Raw genomic sequence first — 26,483 nt, forward strand, 5'->3', positions numbered from 1 at the left:
GTGTTATCAGACGCCCAGCCCACACAACATTAAATATAGATCGTAAAAATCATGGAAAATTGCATTATTTGTGGCAGGGTCGTTAGAGTTAGACCGTCCCGTAACTGGATGGCCGCAGGTTTGATCCCTGTGACGGCTAACATATCCTTGAGCAAGACACTGAAGCCGTAAACGCTCCAGGGTTCGTGGTAATTGGCTTGACCTTGAGCTCAGAGGGATGTACACTATACATACACATATATCATTTCCTTAATAAAGTACCGGTATCACAAATTCAAAGTTTTGTGCTTTCATTTGAAATGTAAGATTGTGATTGTATAGAATTGATGTGCTTAACATTTCACACCAATAGGATGATATATGTGTCCAATTGACTATCTTTAACCCTGCCCTCTTTTCTTGATCCTCCAATCACCACTGTTGCTTTCCTCTGAAGCAACCGTTGTGATTGGAGGACCAAGAAAAGAGGGCGAGCCTCAAGACGGGTCAATTCCATATCGTCCCCAATGTGTCAACCTCCCATACCTCACTCTCTCCTACTTTTTTCTTTCATATCAGGACCCGGGAAACCTTGGCCAGCGGGCACTTCATGTCCGTCATCAACATACTGATGCAGCTGCGAAAAGTGTGCAACCACCCCAACCTTTTTGACCCTCGGCCCATCCACTCCCCCTTCATCACCAAGCCCATCGTGTTCCACACGGCCTCCCTGGTGCAGGACGCCTTGGAGGTCCAGCCGCTCAAGGTCGGCATTAAAGTGGAGTGGAAACCCTCACCCGGAATTAATTCATGTTTTATTTCTTGCTCCACAGACGTCTTAAAGAGTAGGAATCAGGGTTGGAAATTAACAGGGGCTTGGGGCAAAGTGTCCACGGAAATGAGTTAATGGGGGTAAAAAACGGAGTGAGGTAGGAAGGGAGAGAGAGAAGGGGCAGGTGTGGGTTACAGGCAGGTCCGCTTCTGTGTGTAGCTATACTGTAATTCATTAGGTACTTCTGAAAATATATAGCCTAAAAATGTTTAATGGACTTTTTCAAATCAAGCTTTTAGAGTTGCAATATAAAACAAAATATCCCTGTGAAATCCTGGTTGGGTCTGGACTATGTATTTGTCGTAGCCGTTGTCTCGCTTGGTGGTCTGGACTTTACTCTCTGCCGCAGCCCTCACTCCCTTCACCAGAGAAAAAAATAACGAGGCAGAATTTTACGAGGTTGAACGCGATATCATCAGTATGCAATGTGTGTCCAGCCCCTCCAGACTCCCCCCTCCTCTGTGCTTAGAAAATAAGACCCAATAAAGACAGAATTTTACAAGGATCAACCCTAATTCATCAGTATGCGATGTCTGTGTCTGTCCTTAGCGTTGTGACCTGTCCATGTTTGACCTGATTCGTCTGGAGGGCCGAGTGTCCCGGTACCAAGCTGACATCTTCCTGCCTCGCCAGAAGGTCGGCCGCCAGCTCATCCAGGAGATTATGGAGTCCCCCGAACCTCCTCCACGACCCAAACCCGTCCGCATGAAGGTCAACAGGTAAATGGTTCAGGGAGAAACGAGAACAGAAAAAACCTGGAGTGAGTTTTAAAGAGTAAAGTAGTGGTTTGAAGGGGTTCTGTGTTCCCCACTGGTTTTTAGGTTATAATGGATAATATTATTATCTCAAACCCTGCCCTCTTTTAGATCAGATGGGATTCTAATCTAAAAGAGGGCAGAGTTTGCTATAGGTCCAACTGTTGCGGAAAGCAACATTAGTGAATGGAGGATCAAGAAAAGAGAGTTTGAGAGGTCCATTGGTGCTGGCTGGCCCATGTGCATTAGGAACACATAGCCGACAGAAAAGACATAACCCACATGCGTAACCCACAAGAAGCACTGTTAACACATTCCCGGCCAACCACGTGTATATATACGTGTTTGGGAGCCGACGCTTGACGGCCAACCACGTATATATACTAGGGTCTAGGGATGCTCGATATTGGCTTTTTTACCGATACACCGATATTGTCCAACTCTTAATTTCCGATACCGATATATGCAGGGTTTCTCCCATTCCATTTTAACCCTTTCACTGCCACGCTACCAAACGGTTAACCCTTTCACTGCGACGATCGCCCCGCTACGACGGTCATTTCATGTATGGACGAGGAGACGTACTAATGATAATCTAGCGTTGATTTCAGGATGATTAGATAATCAGCCGAAAAATTACAACGTGATGATGACTGGATTACAGTCAAATGCCTTTTTCTCGCCTTTTTCCTGGAATTACTGAAAAACACCCAAACCATACTCTATTCAAAACGGTATAAAACGGAAATGTACGGATGAAAAAACAATCTGTCTCGGGCATGTTGACTAGAAGCAACTCGCTGAGACTCGACAGCGTTATTAGACCCATAGATATAATATAAGATATATTTTAAGCACTCGCAAATGTCACAGTCTAAAACTATATCCATTGAATAAAGACCTGGCGATGAATGGGGTATCAGCGCCCCCTGCTGCTGGCGGTCAATGTGTTAATATCCCGGATGTTGTCACGGAGCTGCATATTGGGACTCCGAAAGTGCAGTACCGGCCAGATCCTGGTATTGGTGCCGTCTCGAGAATGCAGTTTCCCCTGTTGCAGACCGGGTGTCACTTTTTTTTCGCTCCGGGTTAGCTTTGTTAGCCTAAAGCTATGGCTTCACCAGATTGCCTGGAATACTTTTTGCGACGCCGAATTCAGTATGCAGTAAAGGAATATAGCATCAGCCAATGGACATAACTGGGAAATAATTTTTGGAATCCAACCGGCCACAGGTAAGAGCGATTTGATGCCAATTTCAGCCTGATCGGGCCTTGTTCTCATAGCCATCCACCCGGTCAGCGTATGATGTTGCAATAACAAATGCCGTTATTGGGAATCAATAATCAGACTCCCCCCCCCCCCCCCCCCCCCCCCTTTCATGCATTCATGGTGGAAAATGATACCTTATCATATGCATTTAGATTTTTAACTCTAGCTTGTGTAGGGCCGAAACGCCAATCGATTTAACGTTATTAGCTTAGCGCCCTATAACTAGCTTTGCAGGAATTACCCCAGACCATTCCGATATAACGTTCATATTCACGACGCTATAAAACGGGAACGTATTGATGAACATTTCTTTCTTTATGGCATATTGAAGGGAAGGTTTATACTGTCAATTGACAATGGACACATAGCAATAATATAAAATATAGATTTAGCTCTACAAACAACCTCACGCACAGTGAAAACTTGTAATGAAAAGCTGGCCTCATAGAGTGGGGCCCGTCTAATCGCAATGGCCCCAAATGTGTTAATATGGTAACGAAAACAAAGGTAGTCTAGCAACTAAACAGTTCAAAGTAATTTTCTTTTTTAGTTATGCTAAAAAAATACCTCCTTGAAATGACAATGAAACGAGTCTCATAGATTAGAACAAACAAAACTATTATGATTAAGTAAGGGATAATGTATAGCTACGAGGTCATTGTCGCAAAATAATTGACCGACACATAGTTTAAAATACAGAGCCGCCTCGGTGAGGTGTTTTAAACGCAGTGAAGGTCAATTATTTTGCGATGATGACCGAGTAAAGCTATACATTATCCCGCTTATTACATGGCTAACTTACTAACAATATACCTAATTCATTTGACAAATCGCAGTTCTGTGGCTCTGTCAGCCCAAATAAAGTGATTATTATTATCGCCGGCAGCCCGGCAGGTGTGTCTGATTGGCTGCACTGAAACAGTGTGTGTCAGTGGGCTTGATTACTCCAGCTGCGAAAAACAATAATCACCGGTGGTTATCGAAAAATAATGACCGCTGTCGGGGGGCTATTGACCAATCACAAGCAAGCATTTCGGCGAATGTGAAAACGCCATGTAATAATAATGTATAATTTGGGGGGCGGTCAGGTAGCGTAGCGGAGATTGTGCTCGTCACCAATGCAAGAGGCTGCGGTCTCGACTCCCGGAGAGTCAGCATTGCCTTGGCTTGGGCTGATCGCTATACTAACTTGTTTGGCTGAGTTAGGGGGAGGGAAGCCGTGGGTGGGTCCTGGGCGTTGTGGACAGCGACCCCTACAGTTCGGTCGGGGCGCCTGCACAGCAAGGGTAGGATCTGGAGAAAGGTAGTGTGACCTTCCACACGTTACACTCTCCCAGTGAGAATCTGCGCTGCCAGGCTGGCTGCCGGAGGAAAGCATGTGACAGTCTCCGGCCTCCCGGACCAACAGTAGGGGGGGGGGTGCGCAACAACCAGGAAGGGGGTTGGGAATTAGCATAACGACTAACAGTGGGATGGGAGAAAAAATCGGAAAAAAGGAGGGGGAAAAAGATTTTTTTTTTTTTAAATAAATAATAATAATAATGTATAATTTGTAAAGCAAGACTAGGCAAGCCTAATGAAGCTGGACCCGGCCAAGACACATGTGTATTTCAACAGTGGGGAGTCAGTCAGTCAGTCAGTCAGTTAGGGACATTTGCTATTGTAGTCCGGCTATTCTTTTGTTTTTGACTAACCCGTTTCTGATTTCAGTTTGGTCTTCAGTTCTAATGCCGTAACTTTGATAACTTGATAATATTCAGTCAATATAATGTTTGGTTCTTGGTGTGAAATGCTATATATGTATGTATGTGTCTCTTTCTGTGCGTCAGGATGTTCCAGCCTCCTCCTAAGACCGACGGTCGAGTCTTGCTGATGAACAAGCCCACCTGCCCTGTGCCCCCTGCCACTCAGACCCCCAAACCCGCTCTGATAACCGACATCACGCCTACTCCACTGGCCACACCCGTTGTCCAACAAGGTAAGAGACAGGGTTCCCACAAGGTCCTTGAAGTGCTTAAAGTGCTTGATATCTGGAATCTAATAATCTCTCTTAAGCGCAGACGATGGTGATCTGAGCTATTTTCCTGATGGTAGTTGGCAAGGGTGCGAATAGGCCTGTCATGATAACTACTTTTGTTGCACAATATATTGTCCCAGAAATAATTGCGATAAATGTAATTATTGTAATTTTAAGACGCTATCTGTGAGCGTGCACCATTTTGTGCTCTCGTGTTTTATATTTGCATTGTCGGTGACGGCATCCGTAACAGCCAACTGTTGGAAAACCGAATGGGATGGTTATGTTTAAGATGAACTTTTAATTTAGTTGCGTTGCCAAAGTCGACATACCGGCTTGTTCACGTTAATGGGCTCTCGTAGGCAGGCACATTTTTCTTAAAAGGAATGCGAGGAGCTGATTTGATTGGCCATATCGAAGCCAGCCCCAACTGCACCTGCTAATAATGTATTCCTCCTCCTCGCCACACTCGCATGCACCAGCACTCTGAACTTGGACCTGCATTTGCACGTTGCACTACATTCACAGAAATAGAGCCTTCCGTCTCTCTCCACCCATGATCTATATATCTCTCTATGCTCTGACTCACTCTCTCTCTTTCCCTACTCTTTTGGACTCTCCCTTCCTCTCTCTCAGTGGTGTGTTCAGTCGCGCCCACGGCCCCTCCTCGCCTGCCCATGAACCCCGCTGCTCAGACCGCCGTGAGGTCCGGCGGCCCCAGGCCCGTCCTGACCGTACGCCATCCCGGGGCCTCCTTCACCCCAGCTCTACCGGCCCATCTCGCCCCGCCGCCCAGCAGTGTCCTGCCCCAGAGGGTCCTGCTCAGCCCGGACATGCAGGCCAGACTGCCTTGTGAGTCAAAGAGTGCCTGGTTTCACCTCATCTCAAACCCTGCTTCCTCTTCTCTTGATCCTCTAATCACAGCTGTTTTTGTTGTTGCTGTTCCCTGCTTTCTGGGAACAAATGGGAAGCAATGGTTGTGATTGGAGTATCAAGATAAGAGGGCGGAGCTTGATATAGGGCAATCTGGTGTGTTGTATTCACTAGGGAAGTGTTATACTGCGGTTCAGTTGTTGTACAGCATTTATTGCAGACGACGTGTCACAATTGGAAGAAAGACATTCTTTGAGTGCTTCTATAACTGCAGTAATCATATTATTCTCATGACGTTTCATGGCAACTCAATGTGGCACAGCTCATTGGCCACGGTTGTCATTTAACGATAATCACCTGTTATTTGATTACAATCACCTTGTTGTCTGGCGACCGAGACGTCTGCGATCGAATGCTATGAACCTTGTGACTGGTACCTCAGAACTTAAACTTGAATGGTGTCAGTGCGCCGCTGTTTAGATTTAATCATACAAGCCTTGAATGATTTATGAACTGTCACCAGGGGAGGAAACTAACTTTTTGTCTTACCAGCCAACTGGCGAGTAGCTGATTTTTTTTACCAGCCAAACAGATTTTTTACCAGCCAAAAATAAATCGCTAATTGTGATAATTACTTCTTTGTATGTCTTCGTCTAAATTGATTTTCAATCATAGTAATAATCACACCGTGTCTCTACTCTTTAAAATATTTATTAGCATAAAACATTAATAACAGTGTCTCTACTCTTCACAATATTAGCATAAAACATATTAACATGAAAGAGGGATCTATTCTGGACTGGGTTGGGCTGAACTGGGCAGTTAAAGATGCTGGGTTGGACTGGGTTGGGCAGTGAAAGAAAAAAACCGAAGTATGTTGTGAAGTGTATAGAGATAGATGTGAAATGTATAGATGTAGCAGTACTGTCTATCGTGTATTGTGTCGTGTATGTCATGTTATGATGAATTGAAAATGGGGGACCCTGATGTAAACAAGACGAAAGTCTTTCTCTGGTCTGCATCCCCTTAACAATTGTGTGTATTGAGCTGTACTGTATTGTACCCATTCTGCAATCTGTTAATAAAGTTTTCAATCAAGTTAACTTTGAACCTCGGTTGTCAAGCCGTGTCAATGTTGTGTATGCATCTGGGTAGGCATCACAACGGTGTTCACTTTAAGACGGCATGGTGGTCTTACGACAGGGCTGTGAAATACCGTCAAGTGTTGTGGTATCGTCAGTTGGGTTGGTGTGCTGTTGTGCACTGGTTGAGCATGAAATAAAACGTCTAACCTTACGTCGTAGTCCTGTGCGTTTTTGGAAACATAGTCAATGTAACGGATACACCTAGCTAACATGGGGCTGGCTGCTTTGAGCACACGTGCACACAGGGCTAACGTTAGCTAGCAAGCAGCTATAGCTAAAACGCTAACTAGAAGCTAACCACTGTATACAGTTCCAATAAACTAACATTACACCTCTGTGATTTAAATGTGTCCTTAGTAACTTATACTCGAGGGTTGTACTAGGGTTGGATGCAGTTCCCCGTTGGTCAGTCTGTCTGTTTTCAATCTTCTGCTGTGTTTAACGTTATCTGTTTGCGAGTGCTCCCTTGACTGGTGGCCAGTACTGCAGGAACTTTTATTAAACATTCTATATGTTTGTGGGTTAGTCAGTACTGCGGGAACTTTTATTAAACATTATATGTCCGCGGGTCTTGTGCAGTGCTCTCGTGGCACTGTCAACTAAAGCGAGCACTCAGAAGACGCGCACCGTTTGCCAGTGAGCGTGATTGCAGAATGTATTTTTTTGTTTTGTTTACTCGCCAGTGTGGCGAGTGGTCTTCATGAATCACTCGCCAAACATAAAAAATACTCTCATTTGGCAAGTCAAATGGCCTAATTTCCTCCCCTGACTGTCACTCGGATGTGAATGTTGGCCAGCAGGGACCTCATTTCTGTTGCCAGAGGAAACAAAAGTATCCAATTTGAAAACCCAAATCAAAAACCTTCCATCTTTGTTTTAATGTTTGCAGCAATTATTTAAAATGTTTTGTATAAAAGCAGACTATTCTGCCTGCTGAGGCATTGTTCTATGACTGCAACACATCGATGCCAATAACCACCACATAGTATGACCTCCACTGTTATTAGTTCAGTCATCCATTCACTCTCTAGGGCGCCACCTAAACTACAGCAAACACACACATACACCACAGCCACACACCACACACACACACGCAAACCACTTTTTTCTTACCCTCTCTCTTTCTCTTACTCTCCTTATCTCCCTCTCTTTCTCTCATTTTTTCTCTCTCTCTCTCTCCCCCCTCTGTCTCTCCCTCCCTCTCTCTCAGCTGGTGAAGTAGTGAGTATTGCCCAGCTGGCCTCCTTGGCAGGCAGGCCGGTGTCATCATGCCAGGGAAGCAAACCTGTCACCTTCCAGCTTCAGGGCAACAAGCTGACTCTGTCTGGAGCGCAGATCCACCAGGTCCCTGTCGCTCCTCCTCCGCGGCCAGTTCAAGGTCAGTACGAGGCTTCGCTACAGAGCGAGAGAACCTGGAGGCACTGCTCTCACCAAGAACACAGGGCAGTGATGGAACCAACCCCACAAGGGATGTTTTGGACAGCCCTGTGTATTTGCTGTTGTAAAGTCAATTATAAATCAGTGTGTGAATGTGATATATCACCATTGACAAGACTCCCTGACTGATTTCTCTCTTTTAATACACAGGTAATGTGATGCACCTGGTGTCCAGTGGGGGGCAGCACCACCTGATCAGCCAGCCTGCCCAGGTGGCTGTCTTCAGCACGGCCAGCACACACCCCATTAACACCTCTTCAGCTCCCTCTGGGTCTCAGCTGCATCACAATGCCTCCTCGCAAGGTTTCTTCCTCTCCCTCTTTCTCGCTCTACGTCTCAATCAGACCTGGTCAGAATTGTAGTCGTACTGTTATTCAAAAGTATTCCCATGACGCCTCACGCCTTTCCTACGGATACGCCATGAACACAGCTCAATGGCCACGGCTTGGTCCCTGGAAGGGCTGCTTGCAGCGTTGCGTTCCAAGCGCGTCTGTGCCTAACGCGTGTCCGTTCTGAAACAGGCCAATTGCTTTTCCCTCAGAAGTGCTGCTTGCAAAAAAAAGGCGTCTGGGTGGCGCAGCGGAGATTGCGCTTGTCACCAATGCGAGAGACTCCGGTCTCGAATCCATGTGTCAGCATTGCCTCCGGCTTGGGCCAGCCGTCATACTAACTCGTTTGGCTGAGTTAGTGAGAGGGAAGTTGTGGGTGGTAATCTGGCATTGTGAAGTGCTGCTTGCGGTGTTCTCGGGAACCGCTCCTCCAATCAACTTCACATGCGATACTGTACCTACTTGGGCCCTCGGCAACGCACCCACCAAATGTGATGTCGACCGGATGACCGTTTCCCGAGATGTGCAGACAGGACCATTATGGCTATTTAAACTTGGGATGCTGCTACAGCACCACCTATTGGCCCAATTACACCAAATTTGTCATGGTCACTCAGACATCATATCTACACATATCTATGTCCACCAAAGGTGGTTTCAATAGCATTCAGGATATATGAATACTTTATTTGTAATATAAGCCCTTTTTATATAATATAATCTAGTTTGCTTATATACAATGAATACATGGACAAAATTCAAAATAGCAGAAAATCTATCTAGATGCAAATGGTCGTGATTTAACTGGATAGATTCGTCTGGACCCACAGAATCCAGGAATAAAATAATTGTGTTACTGAGAGTTACGGTTCAAAGGTTACAGGCCAAAATATAATGTTAGTTGTAGCACCACCATCTGGCCAAATGGCAAAACCAAATTGGACACTGCACTCCCCTAGGTCTCAGCAAGACACCTGCCAAGCCTGAAGTCGATTGGATGGACAGTTGTCATAGATATGTGAAGGACAGGACCGACAGGCAGAGATTCCTTCCTTTATAGTTAGATGTTTTAAGGGGCCTCTCCGCATAACCAAACCATTAGAGCTTGGCTTATTTTAATTAATTTTAAAGTGATGACAGAATTGGAATACGTTGCACCCACAATTCACATCAGACTTGGGATGAACATATTTTAAGATGAGGGAGAATGGTTTTATTCTGAAAGAATAAATGAAAAGGGCCAGTGATTTGGCTGGTCTTCAGTGGCTTTTACTGATGTTCTCTCAGTGTAACTGCCCGCTGAAGGATGCAGCCCACAGTTTACAGTATGCACCCTTACAGTAAGCACCCACAGTTTACAGTATGCACCCACAGTTTACAGTATGCACCCACAGTTTACAGTATGCACCCTTACAGTATGCACCCACAGTTTACAGTATGCACTTACAGTATGCACACAGTTTACAGTATGCACTTACAGTTTACAGTATGCACCCACAGCTTACACTCAGTTTACAGTATGCACCCACAGCTTACACCCACAGTTTACAGTATGCACCCACAGCTTACACTCAATTTACAGTATGCACCCACAGCTGCTCTCGTGCCTTTAACTCCAATCAGAAAGGCATTCATTTGAATGGGGGATATCTGTAAAAATACTTAATCAAGTGCATATACTGTATATAGAAAGATTGGCGATTAGTACATAAATACCCTATATGCCACACATAGATGCTCCTCAATTCACCTATCTCCAAACCCTGCCCCCTTTTCTTGATCCTCCAATCACAACTGCTGCTTTCCTTGTCCTTGCAGCCGTTTCAATAGATTTTTGATCAGGTCTGCTTGCAGCACTTACTATCTACCTCTGGCTCGCTTGGTGTTCTTGCTTAAAGGGATGGGTCTGATTTTTGGAACCCCAGCTTTATTTCTTACTTACCGAATGTTGTTGATCGGTAGAGTCTTTTTTCTGCACCATCCATGCTGTTCCTTTTACGAACTCCGGAACACAAATTAATGCAAATTGAATGGGGTTGAGCTCCTGTCTGTACAAGCTGACTGAAGCTCACTGGAATCTACTTTAGTAGTGAGCCTCGGGTTCAGAAGGCAGGGTGACCCCTTTTGACTTTGTATTGGTTTGTGAATAACTAGCCAGCGCTATAATGAGAAACAGTATGGATTGTGTTAAGAAAGGACAACATTGATCAACAACATCATTGGTAAACAAAAATTAAAAGAAATAAGGTCAAAGGAAATGGGGCTACTGTTCCAAAAATCGGAACTATCCCTTTAAATGTAGTTGTTTACCTTGGCTGTAAGCACACTACAATATTCTTTCATCTTCTCGCCTAATTTTCCATTCCTCACAAATTTACAACTTCAGGAATATGACAAAAGCATCTTCAATAGAATTTTCATACAAAAAATTCTAAACTTGTTGTGGGATGGTCTAATTGGGACGTGGTGTCGTGTCCACCGTCTCGTTGCTCATGTGATTCCTGTATTATATTCCCCTCTTGTGTTCCCTCCCCAGTGCCCTCATCAATGGTGAGCAGCCCGGGGATTGTGAAGATCGTCGTGCGCCAGTCAGCGGGCAAGGAGGGCGGGCCCGTGCCCACCCTGGCAGTCGCCCCCTCCCCTCGTGTCGCCCCACAGCCCTTCCCGCACTACCAGCAGCACGCCAACGCACCCCCCCTCAGAAACCCCGCCCCACCGCAGATCCCCCAGCGCACCCCCGGCCCCGCCACGGCCCACTACACCATAGCCCCCCCTAGAATCCCCTCCTCCAACCCGAGTCACCCTCAGCCCCTGCGTCCCGTACTGAGAGTAGTGCAGCCGCCGCCAGTGAGCACAGAAGTGCTGCAGTTAGGTGAGACGAGGAGGCATGTGATGTGATGATGCTCTGAGGCTGTGCATGGCGAGGCATAGAGCTGCAGTGTTAACTCCTGCCTCATCAATCATTATTCCTGTGTTTTTCCTTCCTCAGCTCCACGTGTGAACTCCTCTGTCACCTCTTCGTCATCCAAGATGTCGGCGGCCGTTCCGCGGGAGGACAGCGGTTCAAGTAAAAGTGCACCTCCTCCTAAGTCGGGGTCCAGTGCGGCAGGAAAAGCTGCTCCTCCTCCTCGACCCAGGGCGAGGCCTCGCCCGCCTCCTCGCTCTCCTTTTCACATGGTGAGGCCACCGCAGCGCTCCATTACTCCTGTCGCTCATGAACAGACGCAGGGTAAAAACACATTTGAAAAGGACATTCAAATAGTTTGTGGTTGAGATATGAGATGAAACTCACTGTTTTATATGTCCAAACTCGGTATATATCAATTCCAGAGGGTTTTCTTGTGCTTATAATACTTGTACTTGAAATGTGCCTGATCTTTATTGCCATACCTTCTAACAGCCTGAACATTGGGACAAATCTCTTGCAAGATATTCTTAACACTTTCAGTGCCCAGCAGGGGGCGCACATTTAGTGCTTGAATGCCCACCATCCACTTCAATGTTAGCATTAATATCGCCTAATCTATGTTTTAAATTATGGCTATGTGTCTAATCTGCCCGTCGCTTATCAATGACTCATTTCCAGTCAACATTGTCGAAGCGGATTGTTTTTTTATCCGTTCATTTCCGTTTTATAGCATTTTGAAAAGCCCTCGTTTTCACCCTGTACTGTACTATTCTAGAACGTTGTCATTTTTCGGCCTATTTATGAATCGTTTTCAAATAAACGCTAGATTATCGATAGTATATGTGTACGTGTGCACGCTGGTGCCGCGTGCTGAAAATCGATTCTCTCAGTTCCTGATCGCTCTTACAGTCAAACAGCCATATCACATTATAGGGGAAAAGCTTATATCTCCGTGAAAACGGGTCTGATTATCCTAATACTGGTAAAATAGATGCCTTACCTGAGATCAGATGGTATCCAAATGGATTATTCCAATTCCTGATCGCCATTCCAAAAATCAATCCTTTTATTGATCCAACGCGTATACTGTAAAACACATATTACACGCTGTGCTGAGAATCTGATCGGCTCCGGTTACATGCGTGAGAAGTAAAATGTGGATTCCGGAGGTTTTTTTTCTCATCCATTTTCATTGAGTCCAATCCAAAATCGTGCATTACCATCTGGGAGACGATAGGGGGCGCTTTTTTCACATCTGAGCGCCTGGCGGGGCAGGTTTACCAACGGTAGACTCGGTTGATGAAATATGAATTCAGATCGCTAATAAAAAAAAAAAAAAAGAGAGAATTCTCGTGATGGGCATTCAACCCGCGGGCTGATAACCCGAGATATCTCGTGATGGGCATTCAAAGTGTTAAAGCAAGCATTCCTTAAATCAAACCTCGAAACATATGACGAGTGGTCATTATTGAGCCACATTTCTGACCGAGCCACCATCTTGCCTCCCCATCAGTCGTGGCTGGCAGACGGCCGTAAGCAGCAGCGGGAGAGCCGACTGGACCTGATCATCCGGACCAACGAGCGGCACTGTGGAGCCAAACCCATCTACGGCCTGGAGGTCCTGGACTTCCTGACGTTCCTCCCCGGGGCTAGGCCCGCGCCGGCCGCCACGAGCCCCCACGGGGAGTGGGGCCGGTCGGGGCACAGCGGCTGCCTGTTAGCCCAGTCTCACAATAGCTCAGACCGCTGGTTTCAGACTCACGCCCTGAGAGACGCCATCCATTCCACGGAGGAGCGGCTGGAGCTGCTCAGTGACGTCATAGACAGGTAGCTGTTTGTGGATTGATTCATTGATTGATTAAGAAAAGTTTGCACACTAAGTACATCCCATTGCTACTTAAAAAAAAGATTGGGTGCCGTTATTTTTAATAATTTTATTGATTTTCTTTCCAGTTTATATTAAATTGGACAAACAAATAAATACAAAAACAAAACAAACAAATACAAACAAACTAAAATAAATAAGAATGTGTTAAGCCCCCATATTTTCAGAAAATGCACCTAAAAGTACATATGGTACCTAAGTAAATGGAGGATTGCTCCACTTCTACAAGGTCCATTTGCATGTTCTTGGTATCTAGGCACATGTATGGACATCAGGCAATGTATTCCCAGTGTCAGAAATATTGTGTCTGTTACTATGCTTGAGTAAATTGCGGCTGGTGAAAAATGTTAAGGTGGCGCTGTGCCATATTCACTCAGTTTCAGTAACTACAGTATATAACCAGACTTGCAAACTGATAAGAGGTGAGAACATTTTTGTAAACTAGGGCTGAACCCAAACGTTCCAAGGTTCGGACCTTCGTACGTTGGCACTCTAATCTTAATTAATTGGTTCGAACCTCCGCTTTTTTCAATTTTCCGTTTTTTTATAATTTATTTTACACTAAAGATATATATCGGAATGTGATATATATCAGAATATCACAGTACTATGTTGTGTTTACAATAATTTGAAAGTAATGCACGAACACAGACACAACAGTCTAGTCGAGATGAGGAGTGGTCCCCATCATACATTATCAGGAAATGAATCGATCATGCAAAAAAGACTGAGAGAGAGAGACTCACTCACACTCACCCGTCTTATTTCATAATACAACGTTTCCGAAAGGACGTTTGTATTACACCAAGTGTGTGCAGTGATGCTGAACTTTCCAAGCGGAACACAAGTTACTTAACATTACACAGGTATGTTATGCACATTAATTAAGCTATGCACGTTCAGCTTGCTAACGTTAAGATAACAGGAGCCGTCGGCCAACAAAGATGTTGTTTCAACAAATGTATTCACAAAATGGATTACCATCCAAACGTTATTGAAGCCTCCCGTGACCAGTAACTAACCGCAGGGGTGTGGGACCATGAAGAACATTGTTGTGATTTTAACATGTAAACGAAGCACATGTAACATGTAAACAACCCGTATCCGGGTCTGACAGCACTACAATTACATTTTCATATCATAATATCATAACGCAGAGGCTGAGACACTTTTTTTGCTGCCGGTAGAACATTGCCATACTAATTGGATGAGCCGTCACGTGTCGCGCTAACCCTTCCAGAAGCTTTGTGGTCCGGACTTGAACTTTCCATAAATGTATCCATGAAATATGAATCCATTTAGTTAGATCCACCAGCACTGATGTATCTAGTGATTATTATAAATTTCCGACGACGACAACAACTATTAGCGTTAGTTATTTCCTGGTTGACGTGGATCTGGGAGTGATGTCACACGAATGCCAATAGAAAATGTGTTTTATTAGTGAAGTTCTGTGAACGTATACATTTAATTTAGTATTGTAATGTTGTTATATCCCATGGATATATATAGCTGGGGAGGGGGGGGGGGGGGGGGGGGGGGCGCCCTCTATGGACCAGCCGCCACTGGTAAATTGTAATTAACCAAAGTGCTGAAAATATACACTTTGACTGCTTTTTTTATAGGGTTAGGGTCTTTACTATTGGCTACATTTGAAAAAGAAATGCAACATTAATTAATACGGACTGTTGATCTATTTGTGACGTGATATTAATTTCGTAACCGGTACCAGACCGCTCAGGTTAAATGGTTACACCGTTGCCCCCAGCTGACTGCAAAGCTAATCTGTGTTTCACAGTCCCAATTTACAGCCAGGGTTTATGCTCATCCATGACTTCCTGTTTTTGTCCCCCTCCCCAGGTTTACATTTGTCATCCCGCCAGTGGAGGCTCCTCCCATCTCTATGCACTGCTGCCACCCTCCTCCGTCTCTGAGCCACAAGCAGGCCGTCTTCAAGTCTCTGCTCGCCTCACAGGTGACCCCGCTCACAGGCAGCCTCCACCGCATCCAGTGCAACACCAGGACTCACTTCCCCGACCTGAGGCTCATCCAGTACGACTGTGGTAAGTGCCTGATCTCAAAATCACAAAACGCACAGGGAGGAAAAACAGTGATGCACCGATACTGGTGTTGGAATTAGGGACGATACCAGGCTGAAATAGGATAACGCTTGATACCAGGCTAATTTCCCTGATAACAAAAATATCATACCAAGAGTCGTGTCATACATGTCGGATACTAAAGCAAAGCGACTTGATTTTCTGCGTCTTTGACGCACAGAAGCATGTTGAATGTCTAATAGACAAAAGTAGGTTATATCCCATTAATTTGTTATGCCCCAGAGTTGCCAGTGGATTTCTAGTCGTGTGCAGGATGAGTCACTACACCAAAGAATTAGGGATGTCCCGATCGCCTTTTTTTGCTTCCGATCCGATCCCGATCATATGATTTTAAATATCTATCGATCCGATCGTTTCCGATCCGATCTTTCACATTAGTAATCAATTTTGACTCATTTTTGTCAGAAACTGGCAGAGTGAGACAAGCCCATCTGTTGCCTATATCCGGGGCGCGAGCGCGGAGGCGTTTGTTATTACATTCACCCTGAGAAATGTGCTTCTGCTTCATATGAGAAATATTAAAAGTTTCAATATATGTTTGCACATTAGTATACATTCAGTGTTCGACTTACGTAATGGTCCATTCTGGTCTGAAACGCCGACGATAAAGTCACGTAACGTTATCCTCCTGTTGAAAAGTTAGTTTGAAAACTTCGCCCCCAGCCTGCTGCTTCATGAGTTTTTCCTCCACGCGGAATCTCCTCCTTGCAAACATTGCAACTGGCTTGACTTTCTATTTTTAAATGCTTAGTTCCAAACCTCTGACATTAAGTCTAGCTGCTCAAGTCAGTGGATATTAACCGTGTTTCGGGAGCGACGTGTTGTTGTTGTGATGTGGTCGCGACTCGCGTGTAGCGTGTAGCGTCTAAATTAAAGGGAATGTTTGTTGCAACGGTGAAAATTAAAGGGGAATGTGTTTGTTGTGGATAATTATTCTGCTCTGTGTGACAATAAATACATTAATGATGATATATTATATGTAATTTAAAACCAAAACTAAGGCCTCCGTATGAGTTTAAGACGTGGACATGGTCATGTTTGTTGAATAAAAATTTTCTTTTTTTGACTGCCGATTTTTATTATTATTTTTCCCGATCCCCGATACTCTGAAAAGCACGTGATCGACGCCGATTCCGATCACGTGATCGGATCGGGACATCCCTACAAAGAATAGTTCTTTCAATCCATGTAGTACATGCTCACCAATTCTCCCCTTATCGTTTGAGCTACTTGAGTTGCCTCATGTAAACTTCATATGTCATTTACAATAACTTTGCAAGCCTCTGATCCTGAGCATGTGAAACCCAAATAAAATACCGTAATTTTCGAACTATAAGCCGCGCCTTTTTTCCCCATTTTTCGACCCTGCGGCTTATATAATGGTGCGGCTTATATGTGACTCGACGTGACCAAACCCGAAAATGTAAAAATCGAAATATTGCTTTTTTGACTGCATTGAAATGTTATTTATCTGTTCCCTTATTTGCTAAACTTAATACAACTTGTAAATTAGTTCATTCTTGTTATTTGTCCGACAGTATTGTGTCCCAATGCTAATTACATATGGTAATTAAACATTAAAACACCTGCGGCTTATAGTCCAGTGCGGCTTATATATGTACACATCATTCAATTTAGCTGCTGCGGCTTATATTCAGGTGCGGCTTATAGTGCGAAAATTACGGGTACCTAGATGTTACCGATATTAATGGAGATACTGAGGCATGCCGACATCTTATCTGGTTTATGGTCTGGATAGGCTCAGTTTCCATGGTGATATTTGGCATATTCTGTTCATTCATGTATACAGGGACAGTTTTGAGCAGGATTTGAAGATGGATAACAGCTTTTCATGAATAATGTTGCATTCACTCAGGATGTGGTAGATACATTGGTCTTGTTTTACAGCAAGCTAGTTAATTCTCTTTGAGCAAGCTAGTTATCGGCTTATGCTAGTTCTATAATATAGCTTAATACATTTTCCATATATTTCCTGGTATTCCACCCAGCTTTGTGCTAATGGGCATCATATCATGTCAGTTTTTATAGCAACATCTCCGTCAGATTTCAAGCTGTGAGGATATTATAATGCTAGGTGGTTATTAAATGGCTGCATTTTTATAGCGCTTTTATCCAAAGCACTTTACAATTTGTTCCTCACATTTTACCCATTCACTCACACATTCACACACCAACGGCGGAGCCAACCATGCAAGGTGCCAGCCTGCATATCAGGAGCAATTAGGGGTTAAGTGTCTTGCTCAAGGACACTTCAACACGCTGCCCGGGAGGAGTGGGAATTGAACCAGGAACCTCCGGATGACCAGACGACTGCTCTACCTCCCGAGCCACTGTCACCCCCATTATTCGCCTTCCAGATCTAGCATGTCTTCTTTAATGTACACGGTAGTCACCCAACATCCAGTTTTAATTATGTCGTGGGGGACAACAAAAAGTATTTAAACCTTTGACAGTAATGCCGTCTATCGTTACCCTTGCTGGTATTCTCTGCCGGCCTCACCTTATGTTACCGCCCTGCTCTCTCATCCAGTAGAATGAAATCTGTTTTGCTGTCTACCTTAACCTAATCTTAAATGCAGCACAATACTTTTACTGAAGTGGGAGCTATTATCCAGAATATTGCATGCATTTGATTGTGTGTGTGTGGTGTGTGTGTGTGTGTTTGTTTGTTTGTTTGTTTGTTTAGGTAAGCTGCAGACGCTGCACACCCTGCTACGGAGGCTGAAGACGGGAGGCCACCGGGTGTTGATCTTCACCCAGATGACCCGTATGCTGGACATACTGGAGCAGTTCCTCAACTACCACGGGCACATCTACCTCCGGCTAGATGGAAGCACCCGCGTGGAGATGAGACAGGTTAGAATTCACAGTGTTCTCATGACTAGGGATGTGATTTACTTTTATTTTTTTGGCGGAATTTACCGATCTCAAACTCGCCCTCTTTTCTTGATCCTCCAATCACAACTTGTCATTAACCTCTTAAAACTTTGGGCGCCGGGGAGCTCCCGTAGCTCACCGCATATCTCGGCGCTATTTCTGCGTCGGGGAAAACCGTGCTCGTCACGGATCTGGGGGACACGAGTTCGATTCCCGGACCCGCCGTCATTTCTCAGAATGTCTTCCCCTGCTCTACATCCCATTTCAACCTGTTTCTGTCGGTCATGCTTGACCAGAAAAGCGATAAACGCTAAAAAATAAAGTAAAAAAAAAAAAAAAAACGTTGGGCGCCAGCCGCTTTAGCTATCCTTGTACCTACTGCGCCACCGCTGTAAGAGATAGGGATTTTCACTGTGCGTAGCGGTGTTTGCAGGGCTATATCTATATTCTATATTATAGCTATGGAGACAATACTATGGTTCATTAACATTAACACATTGGTCGCCAAAAACGACTTAAGCCGTTTTTGCCCGCCATGCGTTGAACGCCAACAACGGCCTAAATCGTTTTTGGGATCAATATTTAATTTTTTCGCCATGGCATTCATAATTCATCCAGCCTCCCTCCGGACTGCAGCGGCACCCTGTATGAGATTGCAACGCCTCAATACCGCCGCCTGGTGGATTGTCGGGCGAGTTACACTCTCGCCAAAACCGGAAGTGCTGAACGGTGCGTCAAGGAAATCCCTCCGGCAATCACATCTTGTTACGTGGATCCAGACAAACACTATAGTGCATTTGGATCGCTTTCGAAACGCAATAATCGATATGATTTCGGCGTTTATTGCGCCATACAAACTGGAAATGGATCTAGGAGATCGGCGTCAAATAATTGGGATCTTTTTCCTCCAGTCTCATCGGCGAACGGTAAGAGGACACTAAGGTTATTTTCAGCCCGATTGTTTATTAATTTGACTGCAAACCATCTGCTCAACATATCAACCCATACTAAATAAAGCCGTTACTGACGATCAAGGAATTATAAACGACCCCCCCCCCCCCTTTCCTTCACGCATGATGAAGCATAATGTATACCGATCATATACATTTGAATTTTTTAATATAGCGTATAGGAAAGAAACGCCAATCGATAATCTATCATATGCGTCAGGGCCTATAACTCGTTTTTGGAATTACAGCAGAAAACCTTAAAAACATACTTATATTCTAGACGGTATTAACACAACAATGTATGAATGAAAAAATATAACGTTCCCACATCCTGAACGATAGATAATCGATGTTGAATGGGCCATAGTAATGTCAATATAGCAATACAATTTAAAAAGTTATAGCCCTGCAAAGAAGGTAAACATCTCCATAGGCTTTCAACGGTGGCAGACTGGGTACAATGATGGGCACAACCCCCGGCGCCCAATGTGTTAACCATCGTTCAACATGTGAAAAATGTGAAAAATACTGACATTTTTCATGTATACGTTCGCGTGTTATACCGTGGTGAATATTGTATAGTTTCAGAGTGATCCTGGCTAATTCCTGGTAACTGTGCTATGGAGCGATATGTGAATTTTGAAAAAAGCTTAGGCGTTGCTCGCCTGGACACGCTACCGTTTCCAAATCAAAGGTATATAATAGGTATTATGTTTCATCATGAATGCATGAAAGGGGGGCGGGGGTCGTTTTTTGATGCTTTGATCGTCAGCAACTATGTTTTGGAGTATGTTACATATGATCATTGCGATCGATGTGAAATCATTGTTGGATCAAAGTAGGATTGATGTCATATAGTCCTTACCTTTACTAGGAGGTATCCCAAAAACAATATTCCAATTGTCTGATCGCGATTTCCAGTATTGGTGTCCATCGGGTCCCTGACATAATCCGGCACAACACATGCATCGAGGGGCCATGGACACGTTCCAATGTGATCGGGTGAACCGCTAGACTTGCCTGGACCAAAATTCTCCGCCCGTAGGAAATTAGATATAACACACAGGGCGGAATCCACAGAGGCTTTGCACGCTTTTTCCGAAGCAAAGCCGGCGCATCTCGCTCTCAAATGAATGAAACGAGGTTGCTCATGCGTAACGTTAGCATTGCGTCCATGCAATTGCCGTATATTTAAATGAGGTAACATGGGCGGAACATGTGCCCTTTCTATGTAAATGAGCCTCTAAACAGGTGATCATGGCAGCAGTAATTGTGCAGACAGGCATGACCGTGAAAGAATATAGAATATCTCGAATGACAATATCAAATCAAGATATTGAGCATCGTACTTATTTAAATATTGTTATATAACGTTGTGGGCTTTGGCGTAATGCTCGTATAAACATAATCTAATTTGAGCGACAAATATAAAGCCACATGCAGAGATATATCGCTATAGTGGCTGTATACAGCACGCACCTGCACGTATTGGGACAGAATAGTTACCGTTAGTTTGCGAGCCACTCACCTGCACGTTACGTATTGGAACGGAGAGAAAGATACCGTTAGTTGGGGAATAAAAAGTGAGAGAGAGAGGAGAGAGTTGTTTTTTGCTATAACGCTGTATGGTAACGTTGGTGAAGTGAATTACCAGTTAAAAACGGTATCGTAATATCGCCAAAGCCAGGAGAAGTGGAGTGACATACTCCAACACCGAAGACCAGCGTTTTGGACTATAGGAACCCGGTCCGTACGAGACCCCCCTATCCAGCGACTACCTGACTGGTTGCATGTAAATTTGATTAGCCCCAGGATATTAATGGATGGGCCTAAAGTTTGACATGGCTGCAGGATCAAGCCCAGGCTTCTTGATCAGGGGCTGCACAACCGCATGTTTAAAAGTGCCGGGACCACACCAGAGGACAGGCTGCTATTTATAATGTTAAGTACAGTAGGCCCAACAGCTGGGAAGACTTCCTTAAAGAGTCAAGGTGGAACAGCATCGTCTGGGGAGCCCGATGGCTTCATTTTGCCAATGACCTCCTGTAAGGAAGACAGCGTCATGGGCACAAATGTGTTAAATACAGCGGGGCTTGGACAAAAACGGAGGGGTCATGAGCAGGGGGTGAAAGAAAAGCCCTAATGGAGGAGACCTTATCAATAAAGAAGTTAAGGAAACCTTCACAGGCAGCACGAGAGGCCTCCACACAGGTAGTCAGTGGTGCATTCAGTACATCATTGATGGTCTTAAACAAGACACAGGGCTTATGGCAGTTTGACATGATGATGTCAGCAAAATATGTTGTCCTAGCCTCCCGTACAATATTCTGGAAGTGATGCCAGCAGTCTCTTAGCTAGGGGTGCACCGATATATCGGTCGGGTATCGGTATCGGCCGATAAGTGCCTTGTTGACTGCCATCGGCCTATCGGCCGATAAGCTCAAATGTGCCGATGGCAGTAGCCGATAAATATCCATCAATTTGTGTCGCGTCAATCTGGCCCACACATTCAAACTTTGAAAAGTTTCAGTCAAGCGACCTGCACAACGCCGCCCCCACACACACATACTACTAGGGATGGGAATAAGATTCCATTATCGATTCTGCTTATCGATTCGATTCCCTTATCGATTCCTGCTCAATTTATAATTTTAATAAATTGGAAATGCAACAGAACTAAGCTGGTTAGAATACCAACATGCAACTTGACATTTCTGATTGTCATTTATTGTTGAGCCCCCATGTCAGAAAAATACAAAAACTGTAAAAAAATAAAACATTAACTATAGCCTACACATAAATAAAATAATGTATTTGAGATTCTCTTAAAATGTATTTATTTTTTTATTCTTAAACTAATTTAATCTATTGAATAACGACCTGTTGAATGTAACTACAGTTCAATATCTTAACCCTTTCTCTGCCACGCTTATGTACATCCTTATACCATCCTCTGCCAGCTCTATTTGTCTATGGAGAAGTTCCCCTTCTTTGCAGGGCTATAACTTTTTAAATTGTATTGCTAAATTGACATTACTATGGCCCATTCAATGTCAATTATCTATCGTTTAGGATGTAGCAACGTTCTACTTTTTCATTCACATATTCATACTAAAATACGGTCTAAAGTATAAATATGTTTTTATCGTTTTCTACAGCATTCTGCAGAACGTGATTTAATGCATTATATTGATGATCAAATACAGTTTGATAGCGATCGGCGCCAGATAAAAAATTTCAAATGTACGTGCTTCTAGAAGTTACTACTCATCATCTGATGTTGACCGGATGGGAGGGGGGGGGGGGGGGGTCGTTTATAATTCCGTGGCCAACGTTGGATGATTCATGTAGTGTGGGTGATAAGATCATCAGAGCAGTTTGTATCGAACACGGTAATAATAAACGCTGAAACTTACCCCAGTCTCCTCGGGCCGTTGGGCGATCAGCTTGGAGTAGAAAGTTTCCTATTATGGGATGTTGATCTAGAATGATGAACCATTTCCAGGTTGTATAATACTATATACGTCCAAATAACGTTGTTTATTGAGTTAGGGCGAGCGATTGATTATCCAGTGTGTCGAGATGGAGCCCCGGGAGCTATAGCAAGTGGCGGACCGAATTTGGATGAGCACCACTTTCTGTTTCCGGTTTGCTGTTTGGGCGATCCGCCGATCCGCCACCAGATGGCGCACTTGAACCGTTGGAGAGTTGAGAGGAGATCAACAGGAGATCTCAAGTCTCCGCGGGTGAAATATGATTGCCATCACAGATTTTTGAAATATTGATCTCAATGACGTGTTACGGCGTCATTGGCAGATTAAGCATGGCGGAGAATTACGTGTTAACTCGTCCTTGGCGATTAAAGGGTTAAACTAATTTAATCTATTGAACCGTAGTTGCATTCAACAGGTCGTTATTCCACACACACACACACACACACACACACACACACACACACACACACACACACACACACACACACACACACACACACACACACACACACACACACAGAGCTCCCTCCCCGGGCCCCTGTCCTGTAAAGGTATTGGCTTGTGTTGCTACACGGACATGTTTGTATGTTGCACGGTACTTCCTGGCTTACCGACTAGTAAACAACAGTCAACGTGATCATCACACGCTCTCCGTCTCTTATTATATGTGAACTAAAGAGTACAAGGTTTACACAACAGCCCCCACCCCCTTTTTTATTGTATTTGTACCTGTACTACCTGCTGTCAGCTGTTTATCTCTCTCTGTGAGCTTGATTAGCTAGCGTTAGCTCGCGTTAGCTCCGTGGCTAATCTTAGTTTACCCTGAACTAAATCAATGACTAGGTTCTAAAGCATTGGAGTAGTTTTCACTGCACATAGAAGCAGCCAAACAGCGGGAGCATTTCGGGAGCATATGACCAAAACCCAGGCAATTTCGAGCCCTTAAGGAATCAAATAGTCTGCCATGGCTACATGCGTGGCGCTAACGTTATGCGCAACTGTAGGAAAAACCTGGCAGCGATAAGGGAATCGATAGTCATGGAGGCATGCGATTCCAGGAATCGGATAATTAGGAACCGGCTCCCAACGGGAACCGGTTTTCGATTCCCATCCCTACACGCTACTGCATCAAAGTTACTACTTATGATTAACAAAGGCATTCGTTTTGTGGCATTAACATTATATAGTTACACGTTCAATAGCATCAGCATATTATTTACCCGACCAGATAGAAAGCATTACTCATTCATATCTCTCAGGTCCTTCCTTTGCTCAGAGAGTCCGTGCTGAATTGTACCCATTCTGCAATCTGTTAATAAAGTTTTCAATCCGACAAATGTATAGAAAAGCTTTTATTATAGGGCGGCTACGTGGCGTAGTGGGCAAGGCGCTCGCCACGAAATCTGGAGACGCTGGGCTTGCCTGTTCGAGCCCAGCCCTCCACATTTGCTTTCAGTTTAGCTGGTCGTCCGTACTAATACACATTGGCCGTATTAGGGGGTGGGAAACTGATGGGTGGGGATCGGGCGTTGTGGACAGCGACTCCTACAGGTCGGTTGGTGCGCCTGCGCAGTAGAATCAGGAAGTGTCGGGGGCAGCGTGAGCCTCCCACGCGTTACTCCTCGCCACAGAGATCGAGCTGCGCAGGTGAAAAGATGCGACTGCTGTTACCTCAAGTACCGGAGGGGACTTGTGCTATGTATGACTTAGTCCACATTGCAGCCGGCTTGTGGGAGGCAAGAAACAGCGTTCGTGACAGGGGAGGGTTGAATTGGATGATACGAAATTGGGATGGGAGAAAATATAGAAAATGGGAGAAAAAGTGGATAAAAAAAAAAAAAGCTTTTATTATAATAACATTCGTTGCAGTAAAATCATTATGCCTCGTTTAGTACTCCTGCGGGGCGCTGGTAACCTACTCGTGGGCCGCGGGGAGCTAGCGTTATTAGGGATGCTCGATATTGGCTTTTTTATACCGATATACCGATATTGTCCAACTCTTAATTTCCGATACTGATATTTGCAGGGTTTCCCGCCCCAAAAAACTGAATAATTTCTGGTAATTAACATTACATATCTCTTGTTGTGGAATTAACACAACATTATGCATACTTTTGAAAATAAATAAAATCAGAATTTGTTCTTACTTGCTTACCTGGGTAAATAAAGGTTTAGGCGAGTCAATATATGGTTTAACCCCAAAAAAATTTATACAAAAGGTTTTTCAATGGATTCTGGTAGTATTGGGCGTGCTAAATAACATACTAAAAGTCGACCAAAATCGACCCCTCCGAAAGCCGTCATTTCCAAGATGGCGTCCCAGATGGCGCCGGGGCGATTAAAATGGCTATATCTCAAATTAAGAAAATGGTGCAAAGGATTTCTCAACTGATTCTGGTACCTCTGGGCATGCTCACTAACATACTAAAAATCTAGGAAAATACACCTTCCAGAAAGGCTTCATTTTCAAGATGGCGTCCAAAATTGCGGCTGGCCAAGCTTAAAATGGCTATATATATGTCAATATAAAAATATCTAGCTAAATATATCTGCTAGGAATGCATCATTTGCATCATCAAAATGGCTGCCTGTAGCTTATTTTGGCTAAAATTAAAATTTGTTATTATATTCAACCTAGAAAGCTGGCTTTGGTGTTGAACACAAAATAAATGACCCACTTATTGTGATCTTTAGGCCTACTCATCATCATCTTCAGGATCCTCTGGGAGAAACTTGTTATGTGGATTGTCACATTCATGAAGTTGACATGGTCCACAGACAGTAGTACAAGGTAGTCCATATTTTCTGCATGAGCAGCGAAGTGTCTTGCAGGCAGTGGTACAGTTACAATGAATGACCTTCAAGAGACTGTCTGGAGCAGCATTCATTGTTGACATGAGTGGGACAAATCTATTGTCCTGCAGGTTCCAGCCCCAGTCTAGAGCATCTATACCATCATCTGTTCCCATCCAGACCATGACCTGGTAGTATGCTCTACGACAGTGGAATTTGGTAGCAGATTCAGTTGGTGGTAGACGTTCAGGCGTTACCGTTGATGAAGCTGAGACAACCTTCTTGCTGAAAATGTTATATCTCATTTTTGCAAGCGAATCTGTGCACTTTCCACCAAAAAAGACAGCCATTGCTTGGCACCCAAGGTCATCGATCACATCTGTTGTCTGGTTTGGTACAGTGAATGCATTGGCACAAGCCTGAAGGACAGGATCCCCTTTTACAAGTTTTTGGAATGCTGTCTTTTTGCCAACTCCGAAGAGCCGGGAAGTTGTGTCACAGCCAGTCACAGCATGGATGAACAGCAACTGAGAACACACATCCTGTCCGAGTACTTCTTTCAAATGGTTTATGGCGTACACTTTAAAACTGCCATCAGCTTTCGACTTGTCTGATCTGAAATAAAGGCCCTTGCTATCTCTGTGCATAGTAAAGAAGTAAGACGAGGAGATCAGTATCTTCTCCAATCAGCGTCGTGGTGTGAAGAAGAGATGATCCCACTGCGGCCCTTACTATGTCTACATCAGCATCTCCAAGTGAATTGACCACAGTGCAATCCCGTTCTTTCAGTTCATCACT

General features: G+C 44.3%; 1 protein-coding gene across 1 annotated transcript in view; it reads left to right on the forward strand.

The window, feature by feature from the left end:
- Window positions 1–26,483, forward strand: part of srcap (Snf2-related CREBBP activator protein) — a 114,272-nt gene that overhangs the window by 48,508 nt on the left and 39,281 nt on the right. The window contains exons 16-25 of the mRNA XM_084323048.1: window positions 559–745; window positions 1,361–1,530; window positions 4,666–4,814; window positions 5,490–5,705; window positions 8,082–8,249; window positions 11,174–11,509; window positions 11,627–11,814; window positions 13,059–13,372; window positions 15,291–15,493; window positions 18,258–18,427. Of these exons, the coding sequence (XP_084179174.1) occupies window positions 559–745; window positions 1,361–1,530; window positions 4,666–4,814; window positions 5,490–5,705; window positions 8,082–8,249; window positions 11,174–11,509; window positions 11,627–11,814; window positions 13,059–13,372; window positions 15,291–15,493; window positions 18,258–18,427 (2,101 nt within the window). The remainder of the gene's footprint in view (window positions 1–558; window positions 746–1,360; window positions 1,531–4,665; window positions 4,815–5,489; window positions 5,706–8,081; window positions 8,250–11,173; window positions 11,510–11,626; window positions 11,815–13,058; window positions 13,373–15,290; window positions 15,494–18,257; window positions 18,428–26,483) is intronic.

The sequence above is a fragment of the Notolepis coatsorum genome, assembly GCF_963971535.1.
Source record: "Notolepis coatsorum genome assembly, chromosome: 10".
Classification (NCBI taxonomy): domain Eukaryota; kingdom Metazoa; phylum Chordata; class Actinopteri; order Aulopiformes; family Paralepididae; genus Notolepis; species Notolepis coatsorum.